At 41.7% G+C, this 21,314-nt stretch overlaps 1 protein-coding gene across 2 annotated transcripts in view; it reads right to left on the bottom strand.

The window, feature by feature from the left end:
• The window catches only part of FAM114A2 (family with sequence similarity 114 member A2), a 75,135-nt gene extending 53,851 nt beyond the window's left edge, over positions 1 to 21,284 (bottom strand). The window contains exons 1-5 of one of the 2 annotated variants that reach the window (XM_063447846.1): positions 21,146 to 21,284; positions 16,570 to 16,787; positions 9,033 to 9,129; positions 2,752 to 2,850; positions 597 to 703 (exon numbers count right to left, since the gene is read on the bottom strand). In XM_063447846.1, the coding sequence (XP_063303916.1) occupies positions 597 to 703; positions 2,752 to 2,850; positions 9,033 to 9,129; positions 16,570 to 16,776 (510 nt within the window). In that variant the 5' untranslated portion in view covers positions 16,777 to 16,787; positions 21,146 to 21,284. Of the gene's footprint in view, positions 1 to 596; positions 704 to 2,751; positions 2,851 to 9,032; positions 9,130 to 16,569; positions 16,788 to 21,115; positions 21,124 to 21,145 lie in introns of those variants that run through there. The other variant, XM_063447847.1, reaches the window with a different exon arrangement.
• Between the last annotated feature and the right edge of the window lie 30 nt (positions 21,285 to 21,314).

Here is a 21,314-nt window from a genome sequence, read left to right as displayed (position 1 = left end):
AGTCAGTACAATCAATAAAATAGATATAACAATACACATACTACTACTGTAGTATTAACATCATAAAAGAACAGAAATGTCTAAAACTTCTTATGAAATTATATGTGAATATAAAGCAATTTTGATTCATGCTTTACTTTTGTAAGTGCCTTTCTGTAATGGAGGACACTAATAAGCGCTATGAATGGCTCCAAATTCATTTGCAACCACTGCAGTCTGATCAAATTTAACTGGTGACATAAAAGAATTGTACATTTTCTGGCAGTGTTATTTTGAGAAACACTGCTGAAATCATAAATGACGCATCACGCTTGGCATCATCCCCTGTACAAAAAAAAAAAAAAAAAAAAGATTGGTTTTCTTGCCCTTTAGTTAGAATTATTACAGCACTGATATAAATCTGAGGTTAATTTATTCAATGCTTGATATACAAGCCAATAATTATGTCTTAGCCTTGCAGATCTTGTTATTGCAAAACATTGTAAAATTACATTATGAAATTGCTATTCCATCCTATGAGCCAGCATATGTGGAGATATAGACAGATAGTGGGTCAGAGGTCTTTAAATTGTGTGCTGTTTGTTGTCTATACTCACTGTACTTTGTACTGCTGTAGAGATACTGGTGAAGAAGCCAAATGCTCCTGTAATAGGGGATGAACTCTCACCACTTGCAGCAGGGCTGGCTTCACCTGAAATGGCCTCTGCAATAAATAAGATGAGTAGAGAAAAAATTAAAGATGAACATAAAACCCAGTGATCTTTGTAATTTTGATCTACAATTAGATCAGGTCTTGTAGATGTATATATCAGATATTTTGTGAAGGACTTCACAACTTACTTGGTGTCTGTGGGACACCAGTTGTCTCCTCCTAAGGAGCGTCCATTAAGTATCCTTAGCTAAGCCCTGCATTGCAGGGTTGGTTCTTTGGCTGAAAGTGCCAGTTGAGTGCTCGCAGAGGTGAGCCAAGTCCTGCTACACAAGGCTTAGCTAAGTGTTGCAGTGTCCAGGATGCAGAGGAGGAGGTGACAAACACCCAATGGTTCCCCAGTAAGCTGTCAAACATTTGCAACCATTGGACTACTTACACTGGAAGGGTAACAGGGCACTCCTGGCACCATAACCACGAGAGAATAGTTATTATGCAACTTGGAGTGTTGCTTTAAATATAAATGTAAAATATAAATATAAATAAAACAAAGTAAAGCAACATTTGGATGCAAGGGGACGGGAGTGGGAATGACCGCGGTTCTTATTATGCATCTTAAACACATAGAAAAAAAAGCACACAAAAAAAGCAAAAACATCAAACCATATGAATAAATAGAAAGTGGTAAAAACAGCCCCATAAGAAATAAGGTAAATTGTGGTACTTAAAATAAATATTACTTGTTTCCTATCATGTAAAGCATTTAATGTAGACATGGTCTGTTCTCATGTCAATATAACTTTTACCGTATATACTAGAGTATAAGCTGACCCGAATATAAGCCGAGGCCCCTAATTTTTGCCCAAAAAACTGGGAAAACTTATTGACTCGAGTATAAGACTAGGGTGGGAAATGCAGCAGCTACTGGTAAATTTCTAAATAAAATTAGATCCTAAAAAAAAATTATATTAATTGAATACTTATTTACAGTGTGTGTATATAATGAATGCAGTGTGTGTGTATGAATGCAGTGTGTGTGTGTGTGTGTGTGTGTGTATGAGTGCAGTGTGTGTGTGTGTATGAATGCAGTGTGTGTGTGTGTATGAATGCAGTGTGTGTGTGTGTATGAATGCAGTGTGTGTGTGTGTATGAGTGCAGTGGGTGTGTGTATGAGTGCAGTGTGTGTGTGTATGAGTGCAGTGGGTGTGTGTATGAGTGCAGTGGGTGTGTATGAGTGCAGTGGGTGTGTATGAGTGCAGTGGGTGTGTATGAGTGCAGTGGGTGTGTGTATATGAGTGCAGTGGGTGTGTGTATATGAGTGCAGAGCCTTGGTGGGGGGTGGGCATTTTTATTTTTTTATTATTTTAATAATTTTTGTTGTTGTATTATTTTTTATTTTATTATTTTTTATTTTATTATTATTTTATTTATTTATTAGATTTTTATTTTATTTTTTTCGTCCCCCCTCCCTGCTTGATACATGGCAGGGAGGGGGGCTCTCACTCCCTGGTGGCCCAGTGGCATTGGCAGTTCAGTGGAGGGGGACTGGCAGGAAGCTGTAACTTACCTCTCCTGCAGCTCCTGTCAGCTCCCTTCTCCTCCACGCCGGTCCTGTCAGCTCACACTGTAAGTCTCGCGAGAGCCGTGGGGTCATAGCGCGGCTCTCGCGAGACTTACAGTGTGAGCTGACCAGACCGGCGCGGAGGAGGAGGGAGCTGACAGGAGAGGTAAGTAAACGCACACAGTCCCTTGTCTGTATTATGGCAATGTAAGTTGCCATAATACAGACATTGACTCGAGTATAAGTCAAGTTGGGGTTTTTCAGCACTCGAGTATATACGGTAGTTGGTTATTGAAAAGAAAGAAAAAATATGGGATTTCGCATAAAATTAGCAATGTAGGATTAACTTTGGTGTTTAGTAAGGTATTGAAATACCAAGGAAGTGTAATGCAATATATTTTACTAGTTGACTAAAAATTGCCATTGCCGTGACTTTCACTGCAAAAATCTAAATTTCTAGTCTTTTCCACAATGCCTACATCCAACTCAGGTGTCTGGAGAGTAGTCTCTAAACGTTAGGCATCTAAACCACCATACTTGCCTTCTGTAGGCTCCACTCGACTTCTAAATGACAGCTCGACAGGACTGGGAACCCCCAAAGTTGTCTCAGCTTTTTCAATAGCGTTAGAAATCCCATGGCCTGCAAGAGGAGATACTATCTAAAATTACTGTATAAAAGGCAAAAGAAAAGCTTGTGTGTGCCGATTTGATGAAGAGATTTTTAGCCGGTTTCTATGAAATTAGATGGTCATCTATTTTGCCAGAGAGGGAGAGATCCATTAAACATATCACTAGTGACCACAGACAGTGAAACATTTTAAAAAATGATGCCAAGATGGACATAATGAATTTTCAGTTCACTTCAAAATTTGAAAGAACAGGCATACACTCAAAGTGATAGGTGAAAATAAAGGCCTTTTGCCAGCTGACTTTGAGCGTACATCCCTGACCTAAAAAACTTACACACATATCACATTATATTAATTTTATATTACTTTGTGCTAAGCTAGCTGCTTCAGGGTCGATGTTCCAGAAGGGATAAGCCAAATAGATTTAGGTAAACTAGAAAAATGGTATGAGCTGTGACAACTGACAGAAGGGATAAGCCAAATAGATTTAAGTAAACTAGAAAAATGGTATGAGCTGTGACAACTGACAGAAGGGATAAGCCAAATAGATTTAAGTAAACTAGAAAAATGGTCAGAATTGTGGCAACTGACAGTGAATGTAGATAAGTGCAAGATAATGCATTTTTGGCGTAAAAACCCAAGGGCAGAATATAGAATAATAATACAGTCCTACCCTCAACATCTGAGGAAAGGGATTTAGGGGTAATTATGTCAGATGACTTAAAAGAGCACTATAGGGTCAGGAACACAAACATGTATTCCTGATCCTATAGGGTTAAAACCACCATCTAGCCAACCTGGTCCCCTCATGCCTCCCTAAATATAGAAATCTTACTTGGTGTCAAGTCTGTAATTGCTTGCATTGTCACAGTTTCCTTTAGAACAGCCCACTGCCTGCTGACATCAGCAGAAGTGTTGTTCTGAGCCAATCACAATGCTTCCCCATAGGATTGACTGAGACTGTGAAGGAGGCAGATCAGGGGCAGAGCCAGCATGATTCAAACACAGCCCTGGCCAATCAGCATCTTCTCATAGAGATTAATTGAATCACTGAATCTCTATGAGGAAAGTTCAGTGTCTGCATGCAGAGGGAGGAGGCACTGAATGTTTTGATGCATTTTAGGCAGCAATTACCCAGAAAGGATCTCTAACAGCCATCTAAGGAGTGGCCAGTAAAGTTATCACTAGGCTGTAATGTAAACACTGCATTTTCTCTGAAAAGACAGAGTTTACAGCAACAAGCCTACAGGTAATGATTCTACTCACCAGAACAAATTCAATAAGCTGTAGTTGTTCTGGTGACCATATAGTGTCCCTTCAAAGGTAGGCAGACAATGTAACAAAGAAGCAGGAAATGCTAGGTTGTATTGGTTGTATTAGCAGTAGAAATAGAGAAATGCTCATGCCATTATACAGAGCACTGAGAGGATTATACACAGTACTGAAGACTGTATCTCCAGAAGGATATTGATACTTTGGAAAGAGTTTAGAAAAGGGCTACCAAATTGGTTCATGGATTGCAGGGTTAAAACTTACCAGGAAAGGTTAAAGGATCTTAGAAACGTTTAAATACATAAATGGAATAAACATAGTAAAGGAGGAGACTATATTTAAAATAAGAAAAACTAACACAACCAGAGGTTTTGGGTGTTGCTGGACGCCCCAATGCATTGCGTGAGGACGTCCAGCGCCAGTTAGGGGACCAAAAGTCGCCTACCAGCCAGGATGGTAGACAGCCACTAGAGGTGGAGTTAACCCTAGCAGGTAATTATTGCAGTTTCTTAAAAATGTGAAACGAGAATATTGAAAAATAACTATATAAGACATTACGATGTGTGTTTATATAAAGTTTTGGTAGTGTGTGTGTGTGTGTGTGTGTGTGTGTGTGTGTGTGTATATATATATATATATACACACACACACACACACACACACACACACACACACACACACATACATATATATATATATATACACACACACCATGGCACAATAACTTGGGGCTGGCATACATTTTTTTCCAGGGCTGCTTTTTATCCCCAGTCCAGCTCTGCAAAAAGGGTCCGAGCATGCATGTCATAACAATTATGCACCCCCCTCCCCCTGGAAAGCGAACATTTTTACTTACCGTAAATGTATTTTTCCGGAAGATTACAGGCAGTGCTTGACAAATGGGATTTCTAATCTGGAGGGAAAAAACAGGCAGGCAAACCCACAAACATTTTTAAGAACCTCCCCCAATTACCATTAGTATTATAAATATTTGCTTACCCCAAACAGCCCCAGAAAGTACAAAAGCCGTGAAACTGCAAAATTCAAGTTTATTAGAAAAAAAGGGGGGGAAGTGAGCACTGCCTCTAATCTTCCAGAAAAATAAATTTACAGTACGTAAAAATTTTCACTTTTCCCTTCAGATAAGAGGTAGTGCTTGACAAATGGGATAAACAAAGCAATCCCCTCAGGGCGGATCTCACTTCACCACTGGTTGTAACACCTTGCACCCAAAATATGCATCTTCCGAGGCCAGTATGTCTAACCTGTAATGTTTCAAAAATGTATGAAGAGATGACCATGTGGCCGCAGAACAAATTTGAGAAGGTGTAGCTGATGCCCGAAGGGCCAAGGATGTGGATATAGCTCTGGTAGAATGAGCTTTGACGGAGAAAGGTACTGTAACGTTGCTGGTGGAGTAAGCCAAATTAATGCAATCTTTCAGCCATCTGGCCAGAGAGCCTTTTGAAGCCATTAAACCTTTTCTAGAACCGTGAAATAAAACAAAAAGACTGCTAGATTTGCTAAATGTCTTGGTACATTCCAGATAATGAAGCAGACATCTCTTAACGTCAAGACAGTGAAATTTATTTTCCAAAGCATTGGAAGGATTTCAGCAAAAAGTAGGCAACACTAATTCTTGATTGATGTTAGATGAAGACAAAACCTTAGGCATAAAAGAAGGATCCAGCTTTAAGACCACCTTGTCTTGATGAAAAACCAAAAAGGGAAAGTTCGCAGTAAGAGCTTGGAGTTCACCCAACCTTTTAGCTGAGGTAATGGCCACCAAAAACAAAGTTTTGAAAGATAAAACCTTCAGAGACGATTTCTCTAGAGGTTCAAAGGGAGGCTCACAGAGCTGTTAAAACTAAATTAAGATCCCAAGGCGGACAAGTTTCCATAATGTTGGGAACCAAACAGGACAGTGCCTTGAAAAATCTGGAGATAGTAACCCATCAGTTATGTTAAGCCTGTTTCTATCAACTTGTTTATATTTAAAAATGTGCAAACACTCGTGCCAATGTTAAACCTGTTTAACTCTATACATACGCTGTTGTGGCGCTTGACAATCATATGTACCACTTTGCACAAAAAAAAAAAAAAAAGAAAAATCTGGAGATCAGAATATTCGATGCCAAACATCTGAAAGAAAAGAACTGATAGCTGAGACTTGCACCTTGAGCGAGGCTGGTTTTAAACCTTTCACAAAGCCTATTTGAAGGAAATTAAGGATGTTTTGAATGGAAACGGTAATTGGATTAACTTTAATCCTAAAACACCAGGTACAAAATGTATTCCATATCCTGGAATAAATTTTAGACGTAGATTCTTTGTTAGCAGCCATTAAAATCTGAATAACCTCTGGAGATAAACCTTTATTCTTTAAAATCTGGTATTCAGACACCAAGCAGTCAATTGAATCTCAGTAGAGTCCGAAGAGGTACCATGGAGTGTTCCAGTATTTCTACTGACAGGGGAAGTTTCCAAAAAGTGGAACCGGGTATATTTAGGAGAACTGAAAACCAACTTCTTCTTGGCCATCAAGGGAGAATTATGATAATTTTCACTCTTTCCAACTTGATCTTTTGTACAACTCTGGGAACAAGGGCCACCTTAGGAAGCACATATGCTAGGTTGAACTTCCAGGGTATCGAAAGGGAATCTCTATGACCTCTGGTATGTCTGCAGGGTTCAAGGACGCAAATCGTCTCGTTTTCCTGTTTGCTCTTGAAGCCATAAGGTCTATTTCTGGACAACCGAAGACTGTTGTGATGTGACTGAAAACCTTGAGTGACAGGGACCAGTCTGTTTGTTTTAATTGTTGACGACTTAGAGCATCTGCCAACACGTTGAATTTTCCCTTTATGTGAACTGCTGAAATTGAGAGAAGGTGTACTTCTGACCATAACATGATTTTTGAACATAGACCTTCTAATTTCGTCGATCTTGTACCGCCCTGTTTGTTCACATATGCTACTGTCGTAGCAATGTTTGACCGGATCCTTGTAATTTGATTGAAAACCTTGACAGAAAGGGACCAATCTGTTTGCTTTAATTGTTGACGACTTAAAGGGACACTATAGTCACCTGAACAACTTTAGCTTAATGAAACAGTTTTAGTGTATAGAACATGCCCCTGCACCCTCACTGCTCAATCCTCTGCCATTTAGGAGTTAAATCCCTTTGTTTATGAACCCTGGTCAGGTGTGACTAGGGTTCATAAACAAAGGGATTTAACTCCTAAATGGCAGAGGATTGAGCAGTGAGGGTGCAGGGGCATGTTCTATACACTAAAACTGCTTCATTAAGCAGGGGCATGTTCTATACACTAAAACTGCTTCATAAGAAAATCTTAATTAGACAGAAGTTGCAATAAAGAAAGCCTAAATAGGGCTCTCTTTACAGGAAGGGTTTATGGAAGGCTGTCCCTGCATGTGACTTGCAAAGTCTTCCATAAATACTTCCTGTAAAGAGAGCCCTATTTAGGCTTTCTTTATTGCAACTTCTGTCTAATTAAGATTTTCTTATCCCCTGCTATGTTAATAGCTTGCTAGACCCTGCAAGAGCCTCATGTATGTGATTAAAGTTCAATTTAGAGATTGAGATACAATTATTTAAGGTAAATTACATCTGTTTGAAAGTGAAACCAGTTTTTTTTTTCATGCAGGTTCTGTCAATCATAGCCAGGGGAGGTGTGGTTAGGGCTGCATAAACAGAAACAAAGTGATTTAACTCCTAAATGACAGTGAATTGAGCAGTGAAATTGCAGTGGAATGATCTATACACTAAAACTGCTTTATTTAGCTCAAGTAATTTACGTGACTATCGTGTTCCTTTAAAGTATATGCCAACACGTTGAATTTTCCCATTATGTGAACTGCTGAAATTGAGAGAAGGTGTACTTCTGACCATAGCATGATTTTGGAACATAGACCTTCTAAATTTGTCGATCTTGTTCCACCTTGTTTGTTCACATATGCAACTGTCGTAGAATTGTCTGACCGGATCTGAACATGCTGCGCAACTTAGATGTTTGTTTTTTGCAGAACATTTACCCCTCTCTGAAGTTCTATCTGTAGTCTCAGGATTAGATATACTAAGGAGAGTTGAGAGAAAAGAGAGGAAAACATTTTTTAATCTCATTCAATTCAGGCTAGAGCCATTTAAAATAAAAGCAAAAAGTCTTACCTTAAATGGTCTCAAAGTGAGTTGGAGGGCAGGTGAGAACACACTTGCAACAGAGTCTGAGTGCACCTGGCAAACAGTTAGTTTCTGCTGGTGAAATTACCTCTTTAAGTCCTGGAAACCAAAACTGAACGAACGGGAAAATAATATATATATATATATATATATATATATATATATATATATATATATATTTTCAGATTTTGGCGCCTGAATTCAAATTGAATTGCGCATGGACAGTGCGCGCCGCGAATTCCCGGTGAAACACAAGGTAACCTGTACGTGTGTTCCACCCCCAGGACTCCCCAGCTGGCGCACGCCTGTGCCCCTCGTCTGCCCGGCACCTGGCGCGGTATAGACGGTAGGTACATAAAAAAACAGAGGGGATTCAGCCGTCCAGCGTGCTTACCCCTGTCCGGAACCAAGAAGAAACAGAGCCTCCCGAGCCTCAGCCCTCTCACCATGTTTCCTGGGGAACTACCTGTCACCCTCCTCTGCCGAAGGCAGGCAAAGAACTGGGGCTGTTTGGGGTAAGCGGATATTTATAATGCTAATGGTAATTGGGGGAGGTTCTTAAAAAAGTTTGTTTTTTCCCTCTAGAAATCCCATCTGTCAAGCACTGCCTCTAATCTGAAGGGAAAAAATTCCTTTGGACGCCCATGATCGGTAGATGTTCATCCACAACTAAAAAACAAAGAGACTCATGGAAGTAGATGCCCTTTTTCCAATGACTTACCCACAGTGGCTACAGTGGCGGAAGCTGTAGAAATCAAGGATTTTCCCCAATTTCCCCAGTAGCCCCATCCTGATGAGGGTTTGGTCTCAGATGGCTCCTTGAAACAGAAAATAATAAAAATGATAAATGCAGTGAAATACAAAACTTAACTTTTTTCCTACTCTCATTCAATATAGCAGACAATTATATGCTTCTTATATTAATGAATATTTAAAACGGAATTTATGTAGCAAAAGTGACTCACAAGTGAGCTCAGTGTGAACAGTAAGTAGCGCTTTAAAATCAGCGTGTGAATAGCTGCTCTTAAACACCCGTGAGGGGATACCTTTCTTCCCTCACCATAAATACATAGAGAAAAATGATTAACAGAATAAACCCTATAATCAGTGGGTGGAGCGCTGAATAATAGACACGCAGATATTAGCTTACCCCTCTGTACGGTAATATAAATCTCGATGTGGAGTGACACATAAAAGAGAAAAAAACAAAACAAATCTAGTGCAGATGGCATTTGCAATATACTAGATGCAAAATAAATAAAGGTAGACACACTCACAATCCTCAGAGCCTGAGGATAAGGCTCTATAATGATGCAGCCGTGCTGTTGTAGGTAGCACCACACCTTCTTAGATAAACAGGAAACTCAAGGCAAGCAAAACATAGGAGATTATGGTGCAGTATGTCTGTGTTTATAATAAGCTAACATCACTTCGTAAAAGAGGACTCTCACCTTAATAAGAGCCCATATGTGCCTTGGCTCTCAGGTGTAAACGCCTGGTGTCAATTTGTGGGGTGACACTCCCCAATTGGGAACATGGAATCAGACTGACTACCAAATAGTACTAAAATCCACTATTTATTAATAAAAAAAATCAAAAGGTGAATAAAAATACAGAAAAACAAAATAAAAAGGGACTTATCAGTCTATGGTAGTGCAGTCCTTGTATGCCAAAACGCATTTCGCTGTGAAAGCTTCTTCAGAAATATGCTAAGTGTATGGGCCACTTTAGTGTATAGGCCCCGTGCAGCTGCAATACCAGCAGCGCGGGTCTATGGGGGGGACGGGACATTTTTATTTTTTTTTGCTGGATGCGGGAGGCCCTGGTTGCTGATGTAGGGTTGCCACCTTTCTTAAAAAAATAATTAAAATACCGGTCAAGCTAATTTGCATAATCGATTATATATGCGTGACATCGCAAGGAATAATGTGAGAGCAAATTAAAGAGACAATATAGGCACCCAGACCACTTTATCTCACCCTGCATTCATACACACAGACAAATTGCACAAATATATGCCTGCATTAATGCACACAAAGTGTACAAATATATCTCTGCATTCATGTACACAAACTGAACAAATATACCCCAGCATTTATGCAGTCTGATATATAATATGCCTAAACATTCACACATACTGGAGTGCAATGCACTCCAAAGTGACACGATAGACTTCCACTTAATTTCACACACTCTACACTCTGTGCCGAGATCATAGAAACATAGAATGTGACGGCAGATAAGAACCATTCGGCCCATCTAGTCTGCCCAATTTTCTAAATACTTTCATTAGTCCCTGGCCTTATGCCTATCCCACGCATGCTTATACTCCTTTACTGTGTTAAACTCTACTACTTCAGCTGGAAGGCTATTCCATGCATCCACTACCCTCTCAGTAAAGTAATACTTCCTGATATTATTTTTAAACCCTCTAATTTAAGACTATGTCCTCTTGTTGTGGTAGTTTTTCTTCTTTTAAATATAGTCTCCTCCTTTACTGTGTTGATTCTTCCCTTTATGTATTTAAATGTTTCTATCATATCCCCCCATCTCGTCTTTCCTCCAAGCTTTACATGTTAAGATCCTTTAACCTTTCCTGGTAAGTTTTATCCTGCAATCCATTAACCAGTTTAGTAGCCCTTCTCTGAACTCTCTCTAAGGTATCAATATCCTCCTGAAGATCCGGTCTCCAGTACTGCGTACAATACTCCAAGTGAGGTCTCACCACTGTTCTGTACAATGGCATGAGCACTTCCCTCTTTCTACTGATAATACTTCTCCCTATACAACCAAGCATTCTGCTAGCATTTCCTGCTGCTCTTATTACATTGTCTGCCTACCTTTAAGTCATCAGAAATAATCACCCCTAAATCCCTTTCCTCAGATGTTTAGGTTAGGACTCTATCAAATATTCTGTACTCTGCCCTTGGGTTTTTACGTCCAAGATGCATTATCTTGCAGTTATTCACATTAAATTTCAGTTGTCACAACTCTGACCTTTTTTGTAGTTTACCTAAATTATTTGCAATTTGGCTTATCCCTCCTGGAACATCAACCCTGTTACATATCTTAGTATCATCAGCAAAAAGACATACCTTACCATCAAGACCTTCTGCAATATCACTAATAAAAATATTAATGAGAATAGGTCCAAGTACAGATCCCTAAAGGTACCCCACTGGTAACTAGACCATGCTTCGAATATACTCCATTGACTACAACCCTCTGTTGCCTGTCACTCAGCCACTGCCTTACCCATTCAACAATACTGCAATCCAAACTTAAAGATTGCAGTTTATTGATAAGCCTTCTATGCACAACAGTGTCAAAAGCCTTACTGAAATCTAGGTAAGCAATGTCTACTGCACCATCATGATCTATTATTTTAGTTACTCAATCAAAAAAATCAAATAGATTAGTTTGGCATGATATCCCTGAAGAAAACCCATGTTGTCTCTGATCTTGAAATCCATGTGTTTTTAGATGTTCAACAATCCTATCCTTTAACATGATTTCCACTACTTTCCCCACTACTGAAGTAAGGCTTACTGGCCTATAGTTGCCCAACTCCTCCTTACTACCTTTCTTGTGAATGGGCAATGATAGCCCGTTAGCAATGATTGGTTAAATAAATCTGTTAATGGTTTTGCTAGTACACCACTAAGCTCTTTTAATAACTTTGAGTGTATTCCATTATTTGTTCTTACTTTTGACAGTTGAAATAGAACCTCTTCCTCTGTAAACTCACATGTAACAAATGACTCATTTGTCCTTCTTCCTAACGGAGATCCCTTTCCTTAATTTTCATCTGTAAATACTGAACAAAAATATTAATTGAGGCAGTCAGCTAGACCTTTATCCTCTTCTACATACCTTCCTTCTTTTGTTTTTAATCTAACTAATCCTTGTATAACTTTCCTTTTCTCATTTATGTATCTAAAAAATGTTTTGTTCATTTTTTTTACTGACTGTGCTATTTTCTCTTCTGTGTGTGATTTGGGAGCTCTTATAACTTGCTTAGCCTCCTTCTGCCTAATCTTGTAGATCATTCTGTCTTCCTCACTCTTTTTTTTTTTATAATTGCTAAATGCTAACTTTTTGTTTTGTACTATTTTGGCCACATCTGCAGGGTACCACAGTGGTTTCTTGAATTTTTCCTTTTACTGACAAGCCTAATGCAATTTTCTGTTGCCTTTAGCAGAGCAACTTTTAAATAATCCCATTCCTCTTGGACTCCATTTAAATCATGAATTGAAACAAACAAAAAACAACAAATAAAACAAAAGCATACACACAGTGGCAATCCTATTAAATAAGCGGATGGCCCTGGCTTTAGGGCGACCTGGGGCGAAATTGCCTCCTTGCCCCCCATCCCTGGCAGTGATCACCACTCAGATATTGAGGAATAAGAAAATCTCAGGCACTCACTGCGATTGCTTCCAGGCTCAGATATTGATGACTGGTCAATGTTTTAAAAACAGGCAGATGCTAAAGTCATTGTACTATCTGGCACATTTTATCTTAAGAAAAAACTTTTTTCCCAAAATTAATTGTCTCAGTGCAAAGGGAGCTTTAAAGTGACACTATAGTCACCAGAACAACTACAGCTTATTGAATTTGTTCTGGTGAGTAGAATCCTTACCTGTAGGCTTGTTGCTGAAAATGCAGTGTTTACATTACAGCCTAGTGATAACTTTACTGGCCACTCCTTAGATGGCTGTTAGAGATCCTTCCTGGGTCATGGCTGCCTAAAATGCATCCAAACATTCAGTATCTCCTCCCTCTGCATGCAGACACGGAACTTTCCTCATAGAGATTCATTGATTCAATTAATCTCTATGAGGAGATGCTGATTGGCCAGGGCCAGGGGCGGGCTGGGAAGGGGGGCAGGGGGGCAATTGCCCCCCAGGCCGCCCTAAACCCAGGGCCACCCACACCCAGCAAAAAAACGAAAAATCTGAACCCCTTGCTTCTGGCTGAGGAGTCAGATTTTTCAACTTACCTCACTCTTCCTGCATTCTGCAGTCAGTGGAGTCGGCCGGCCTCTCCTGATGATGTCAGGAGGAGGGGGCGTGACTTCCACTGCTCTTCTCACAGGACCGCTGGGGAGTCTGGGAGAAGAGCAGAGGAAGTCACGGCCCCTCCTCATGACATCATCAGGAGAGGACGACTTCACTGGCTGCTGCTGGTTGCTGCTCCTGTTGGCTGTTGCTCCCTGGCCTAAGGTAAGACTCAGGGAGGGGGGAAATACACTTTTTTTTTAAATTTTTTTTTTATTCCCCTCCTCAGCCCTGTCCCCTTAGTCAGCTCTTGTCCCCTCCTCAGCCCCTGTCCCCTCCTCAGCCCCTGTCCCCACCTCAGCCTTAGTCAGGCCCTGTCCCCTTAGTCAGCTCCTACCTCAGCTCCTGTCCCCTACCTCAGCTCCTGTCCCCTACCTCAGCCCCTGTCCCCTACCTCAGCCCCTGTCCCCTACCTCAGCCCCTGTCCCCTACCTCAGCCCCTGTCCCCTACCTCAGCCCCTGTCCCCTACCTCAGCCCCTGTCCCCCTATTCAGCCCCTGTCCCCTTAGTCAGCTCTTGCCCCCTCCTCAGCCCCTGTCCCCTACTCAGCCCCTGTCCCCATCTCAGCCCCTGTCCCCATCTCAGCCCCTGTCCCCATCTCAGCCCCTGTCCCCATCTCAGCCCCTGTCCCCACCTCAGCCTTAGTCAGGCCCTGTCCCCTTAGTCAGCTCCTACCTCAGCCCCTGTCCCCTACCTCAGCTCCTGTCCCCTACCTCAGCTCCTGTCCCCTACCTCAGCCCCTGGCCCCCTAGTCAGCCCCTGCCCCCTTGGTCAGCCCCTGCCTCCTTGGTCAGCCCCTGTCCCCTTGGTCAGCCCCTGTCCCCTTGGTCAGCCCCTGTCCCCTTGGTCAGCCCCTGTCCCCTTGGTCAGCCCCTGTCCCCTTGGTCAGCCCCTGTCCCCTTGGTCAGCCCCTGTCCCACCCTTTCCCTGCTCCTTTTCCCCCTCTCAGCTCCTGCCCCCTTCCTCAGCCCCATGCCCCCCACCACAGCCCCATGCCCCCCACCACAGCCCCATAACATCCCCACTACAGCTCCTCTCCCCCAATTGCAACCCATATTACCCACACCACAGCCCCTTTCCCAAATTGTAGCCATCAACTTGCTTCAGCCCCTATCCCCCTGTACATTTCCTAAACCCCCAATTACAGCTTATACCCTCCACTACCACCCCTGTCCCCCACTACAGCCCCTGTCCACTGGTTTTGAAAGTGTAAAGTTTGGGTGTGTGTGGATGAGTATGTCTGTGTGTGTCAGTATGTCAGTGTCAGTCAGTATGTCAGTATGTCTGTGTGTGCGTTAGTATGTCAGTATGTCTGTGTGTGTGCGCATCAGTATGTCTGTCTGTGTGTGTGCGCATCAGTATGTCTGTCTGTGTGTGTGCCAGTATGTCTGTCTGTGTGTGTGCCAGTATGTCTGTCTGTGTGTGTGCCAGTATGTCTGTCTGTGTGTGTGCCAGTATGTCTGTCTGTGTGTGTGTCAGTATGTCTGTCTGTGTGTGTGTCAGTATGTCTGACTGTGTGTGTGTCAGTATGTCTGACTGTGTGTGTGTCAGTATGTCTGACTGTGTGTGTGTCAGTATGTCTGTCTATGTGTGTGTGTCAGTATGTCTGTCTATGTGTGTGTGTCAGTATGTCTGTCTATGTGTGTGTGTCAGTATGTCTGTCTATGTGTGTGTCAGTATGTCTGTCTATGTGTGTGTCAGTATGTCTGTCTATGTGTGTGCAAGTATGTCTGTCTATGTGTGTGCAAGTATGTCTGTGTGTGTGCCAGTTTGTCTGTGTGTGTGTCAGCCAGTATGCCTGTGTGTGTGTGTGTCAGTATGTCTGTCTGTCTGAGTCAGTATGCCTGTAACAGTGTGTCTTTCTGTGTGTGTCTGTGTGAGTACCAGCATGTATCTCTGTGTGTGTGTCAGTATGTCTGTGTGCAAGTATGTCTCTGTGTGTGTGTCAGTATGTCTGTGTCAGCCAGTATGCCTGTGTGTGTCAGTATGTCTGTCTGTCTGAGTCAGTATGCCTGTAACAATGTGTCTTTCTGTGTGTGTCTGTGTGCCTGTCAGTGAGTGTGTGCGTGTGCCCCCCCCCCCCCCACACCACACACACACACTTTCAATCACATGGGAAAGGTGTTTTTACTCTCCCCTTGGTGCAATGGGCCACTTGACTGGATTTTCCCCCCAGGCCTAAGGCTGCCAGCCCTCCCCTGGCCAGGGCTGTGTTTGAATCATGCTGCCTCTGCCCCTGATCTGCCTCCTTCACAGTCTCAGTAAATCCTATGGGGAAGCATTGTGATTGGCTCAGAACAACACTTCTGATGATGTCAGCAGGCAGCTTGCTGTTCTGCGGTAAACAGGGACAAAACCAGCAGCCTCAGGCTCGAATATAAGTAAGCTTTTACAATATTTAGGGAGGCCAGGGGGACTAGATGGTTGTTTTAACACTTTTGAAATATAGGTTTGTGTTCCTATATATGTTTGTGTTCCTGACCCTATAGTGCTCCTTTAAATTAAATCCAGAAAACATTAACTTATATTAGCATTTGGTTTTGCATCACAAGTGAGTATAGTGTTCTCTGATTTATTTTCAAAGCTCTCTGAGACAGCCAATTTCATAAAAACCTTTTGCTTTTGATAAATATGTTATTGATAATGTAAGAAATTTTGCATTAAAGGCGACATGAGAGTTCTTTATCAAAGGGAAATGGTGAGTTAGCATGGGCCAGCTCAATGACTGAAAGTATCAGATGGGTCGCTTGGCTTAGACAGAGAGCTGCACCCAGAAGACCACAGGTAAGAAGTCAAACCTTTAAAAACACTTTGACTACTTTCATTAGGGGGAGGGAGGCACCAGGGCACTCTTGGCACCATAACCACTACAATGTGCTGATGTGTTTATTGTGCTTGAATAAAATAATCATTTAGTTACAAAGATAAGTAAAGCAGCTTTCAGACACCCTAAGAAAGGGTACTAGAGACAACTGCAGCACTTATAGGTAAACACATACCTATATCTATAAAGAGGGAAAAAAAGGAAAATGGGCTATGGAAAAAGTGAACACCCATAGTTATCCATTCAATTGTGAATCAAGCGAACAGAGCAAAACATAAAGTCATTCTAACCAGACAATTATTTTTAAAGGTAAATTTAATGAGCCAAACATGGCCAGAGAAGATGAACAATCTAGTGCAAATATCAAAACTTACTGGATCTTGCTTCGCTGGTACTTTTTCTTCTTCTTCCTCCTCTATTGATGCACTGCTGGCCTTGCTCTCTGGACGCTTACGGGTTACAGCCACAGGTTCAATATCTACCTGTGGTTCCTCCTTGAGGTCTGTAGAGCCTGCATCTCCTGGCTCTTCTGGGGACAATGTTTGGCATGTGGGGTATTCATTGCTGTCTTTTTCAGACATGTTTAAACCATCTAAGAAAAAAGAAGTTATCAACAACATCAATTAAAAAATATTTCATATTCTAAGTATAAAACAAAATAAAAAAAAGATTTTGACAATTGCTAAGTTGACAAATTTCTCAAATTCTGCCATATGAGCCATTCAGAGTCAAAGGGACACTATAGTCACCAAAACATCTTCAGCTTAATTAAGCAGTTTGGTGTATGGATCATGCGCATTCAGTCTTACAACTCAATTAAATGCCTTTTAGGAGTTAAATTACTTTGTTTATGCAGTCCTAGACACACATCCATGCACATAACTTACACAGTACTTCCTGTAAAAAGTAATCTAATGCTTACACTTCCTTTATTGCAAATTCTGTTTAATTTAGAATTTCTGCAGGCAAGCAGCAGAAAGGTAAGCAGGAGGTGGGCAAAACACACAGCACCACCACACATATATATATAGGCCACATGATATCACACACATAACTCACAACCAACACACACATTACACAGAGCCTGCACACACTATGTCCAAGGCTTGAGGCAGGGGCCCCTGAACTTAAGGCCAGAAAGTATCCGGCCTTAAAAGAGGTCCCTAACGCAGGGCTGGACAAATTTGCTTTGAATCTAGGAGCCAGCTAAAAAATTTAGGAGCCAGGTTTTTTTAAACTTACAAAGCTTTGTATTCAACGACAAAAAGAAAAATGTTTAAAGGGACACTATAATCACAAAGACCACTACAGCTTAATGTAGTGGTTCTGGTGTCTATAGCCTGTCCCTGCAGGCTTTTCACTGCAAACACTACCTGTTCAGAGAAAAGGCAGTGTTTACATTGCTTCCTACTGACACCTCTAGTGGCAGTCACTCAGACGCCATTAGAGGTACTCCCTGTGTCAGTGTTGCACGGTGTGCAGCACCTACATTCAGCGTCTCCACGCTCTGCATGGAGGTGCTGAATGTTCCTCATAGAGATGCACTGATTCAATGAGGAGATGCTGATTGGTGCAGCGTTTTGAGGGGTGTGTGCAATAGCCGCAATATCAAACAAATAGCTGACATGCCTAGCTCAAATAAAGTTACTTCAGTCCCTAAGAGCAAACTCGTCAGGGACCTACACGTCCCATAGAGAGCCTCACAGGTGATCCACAAAACCCTCCAAAAACTCATCCTAATCTAATAAAAGCATAAAACAAGAAGGGTCGAACATATTCTCAGTGCTGTAAAGCACCTTTTTAAAGAACCAAAAGTCAACTGAACAAGTGCAGTCCACGCTTCAGGTATAAAAGGCAGTTCAATCTCCTCCTCACTTTAGAGTAACCAATCATGGTAAATCACTACTCTCACATAAGAAGAGGGTCAATCAAGTCTCACAGCATGTACATCTGTCAATGGCAAAAGATGTACTGTATAGCCTTTTTGACAAATTACCTGGCCGGGTGCCCATGGAATAAACCATCATCCAGCTTACGATGAGAGACCCTTAACGGTAAACTCAATCACATAGGTCCCTAATATTGTGATGTAGTAGTGTAATGTTTAGGGTGTTTATCACAACAAACTACATGTTTAAATTGACTAGACTGCAGACTGCTTCTCTCGACTCATTTAACTCATTCAACATTTAATAAGGGTGACTGGTACATATTTATAATTACTGAGGCAAATATTTTGGCAATCTCTCTGTGTAGAGGACGCTTTTACTCATTAATTCAAGTAGATTGGGCTACCACTTTAGTCCATTAATCAAGTAGATTTTATTTTTTTCTAATCTTTACATCTCTGCTTAATACACCCAATTGCTAATAAACAAAGGTGGGTGGGATGAAATATTCACTCCTTTTTCTCCAACTTTATTCTTTAAGAGAATGACTAGCCATGCATGAGTGTAAGATATTGAATACAAGTGCGCTCAGTGTTTTTTTTTTTTTTTTTTTTAATAAAGTTTTAAAAGAAGCCTGTTCACACTAGCAATAAAGGCATAATCAGCTTCAAAACACACTATAAAACTGGATTAAAGTTGCTCATGACTGATGTACACATTTCAATGCAGAGATGCTGGGCATGCATTTTCCAAAGATTGTAGCACACTTCCTGTTTACAGAGAGAGACAGAGTAGGTGGAGTTATGTAATACAAAGAATTGGAAACTCTTCCTGTAAGTGGAGGAAACCCTAGGAGGACAAGGGAAAATAAATATAAATGATAACAAATATTCTATTTATAGCCACTTACAAAGCCCTCAAAAATCTAGACTGGAAAAGTGAAAACACAGGAATAGTTATGCAATATAAAATTAAATGTGTAACCCTAAAAAGAAAGAATGCGACAGAAAGCTTTTTACCTGAGATTATCGATTAGTTCCTTCCTGCCGTTAGGGTGTGTTATGCCATCCTACAAATGATATCATCCTTAACTTTGGCCAGGGCTTGTTACCAAGCGGCTACAACAAAAGACTGGACATACCCCATTTTGAATACCCTAGGTTGTCTACTTTTACAGATGGTATGCCATGATGAGGATAATTTTAAATTCTGGGCTGCCATATGGTGTCAAAGGTAACATTGGCACAGCAAACCAATCTGGCAAATTTCAATGTGTAAAAACTGAAAAGGGGAAAGCCTATATTTGACAATATAACATTCAAAAACCCTGTACATGGAAGGCATTGTTGTGCTCTTGGGACATCACAGCATACAAATATGTGTATTGTTTTGCAGTAAAAGCTTTCATTTTTGACATTTACAATTAAAATGCCACACAGACACACATTATCTTTAAAAGGAAATTCGTAGTGCTGGCAATACTGTAGCTACAGTATTCTCTATATATTACTATTATTTTATTATTTATATAGCGCCATCAGATTCCGTAGCGAGGTGGATGGCCCTGCTCAATGAGCTTACATTCTAGAGCAGGGGTTCTCAAGCCAGTCCTCAGGACCCCCTACCAGTCCAGGATTTGGGGATTACCTGGGTGTGTCTAAGGTGTTTAGAAAAAGGGGAAAAAAAACACCTTAGACTCTAAGGTGTTTTTTTTTTTCTTTTTCTAAACACCTTAGACACACCCAGGTAATCCCTAAACCCTGGACTGGTAGGGGGTCCTTGAGGACAAGGTTGAGAACCCCTGTTCTAGAGGGAGTAGGGTATAGTGACACAAAGGATAAAAGTAGGGGTACAAAGTAGGTTGTTAGAAAATTATTCACGGAGGGCTAAGTAGGTAATTTTTGAAGGTTGCAGGAGAGGAATCATGGGGGATAAAAACCTGCTAACAGTTTAATTGATATGCTTTCTTGAAGAAGTGAGTTTTCAATGATTTTTTGAATGAGTGGAGACTGGGTGAAAGTCTTACAGAGAAGGGAAGGGAGTTCCACAGAAGAGCTGGAGAAATCTTTCAGGAGAGCATTAGAGGTGGGATTATGGACAGAGGATATACGTAGGTCTTTAGCAGAGCGTAGGGGCCTCGATGGGACATACTTGTGTATTAGGGAGGATAGGTAGGTTGGAGCAGCATTATGTAGGGACTTGTAAGAAAGCACCAGAATTTTAAATTGAGCCCTATATCTAACTGGAAGCCAATGCAGGGACAGACAGAGCGGTGAGGCGTGGGAGCTGCAAGCGGACAGGTAAATGAGCATCGCTGCCGCATTCATTATAGATTGCAGCAGTGCAATCTAGGAACACGTAAGACCACTGAGAAGGGTCTTGCAGTAGCCAAGGCGAGAGAGAACAAGAGCATGGAGCAGCACCTTAGCTGCATCTGGGGTTAAATAGGGGCGGATGCGCACTATGTCTTTGAGATGGAAGCGACAGAATATGGCGATTGATTGGACATGAGGGGTGAAGGAGAGGTTGGAGTCAAAAAGAACACCCAGGAAGCGAGCCTGTGAGGTAGAGGTAATGGTGGCGCCGTTGACTTGGCGGGAGACAGACACAGGAGTAGCAACACTTGAGGGAAGAAAGACCAGAAGTTCCACATAGCCCATTGATACACAAATTATTTTAATCTTTACCACTTCAGCTTTGTAACCAGTTAAGGCACAGGCAGCAGTGGATACGTGATACAGTGTAAGCTAAACGCCTGAAGTGAGATTACAATATTATAATTCAGGAGATACATGTTTAAAGTTTAGTATCCAGTCAAACCCAACCAGCAGCAGTTATCCTGACTACATAGAGCCATGAGAGCTATCTCAATGCATGTCTCAATACAACTCCCAGCAAACTTACAGTAATAATCAGCAATGTGGGGTCCTAGCCCCCTGTGCCCAGTGATTTATATTATTATTATTTATAAACCTGAGCAGGATAAGCACAGCGTGTTCCGGGATATCTACACCCAGTTTGCCCCCCATACCGGTAGGTGATGTCATACAGGGAGATGTACCTGGGGGTCTACACCTTCCAGCTGTGGGTCAGGCGCTCTGGAGGCAGCAGCCAGCTGTGATGACGTCACGACTGGGTGGACAGCGCACGGCGCCACGTCACTGCCTAGTCCTGCAGAAAGACAACAGCCGGGGTGGGCGTGGCTGTGCTCGGGATAGGCGTGGCTGGGC

The sequence above is a fragment of the Pelobates fuscus genome, chromosome 3, assembly GCF_036172605.1.
Source record: "Pelobates fuscus isolate aPelFus1 chromosome 3, aPelFus1.pri, whole genome shotgun sequence".
NCBI classification, from domain to species: domain Eukaryota; kingdom Metazoa; phylum Chordata; class Amphibia; order Anura; family Pelobatidae; genus Pelobates; species Pelobates fuscus.
This window is presented reverse-complemented; position numbering and strand designations above follow the sequence as displayed.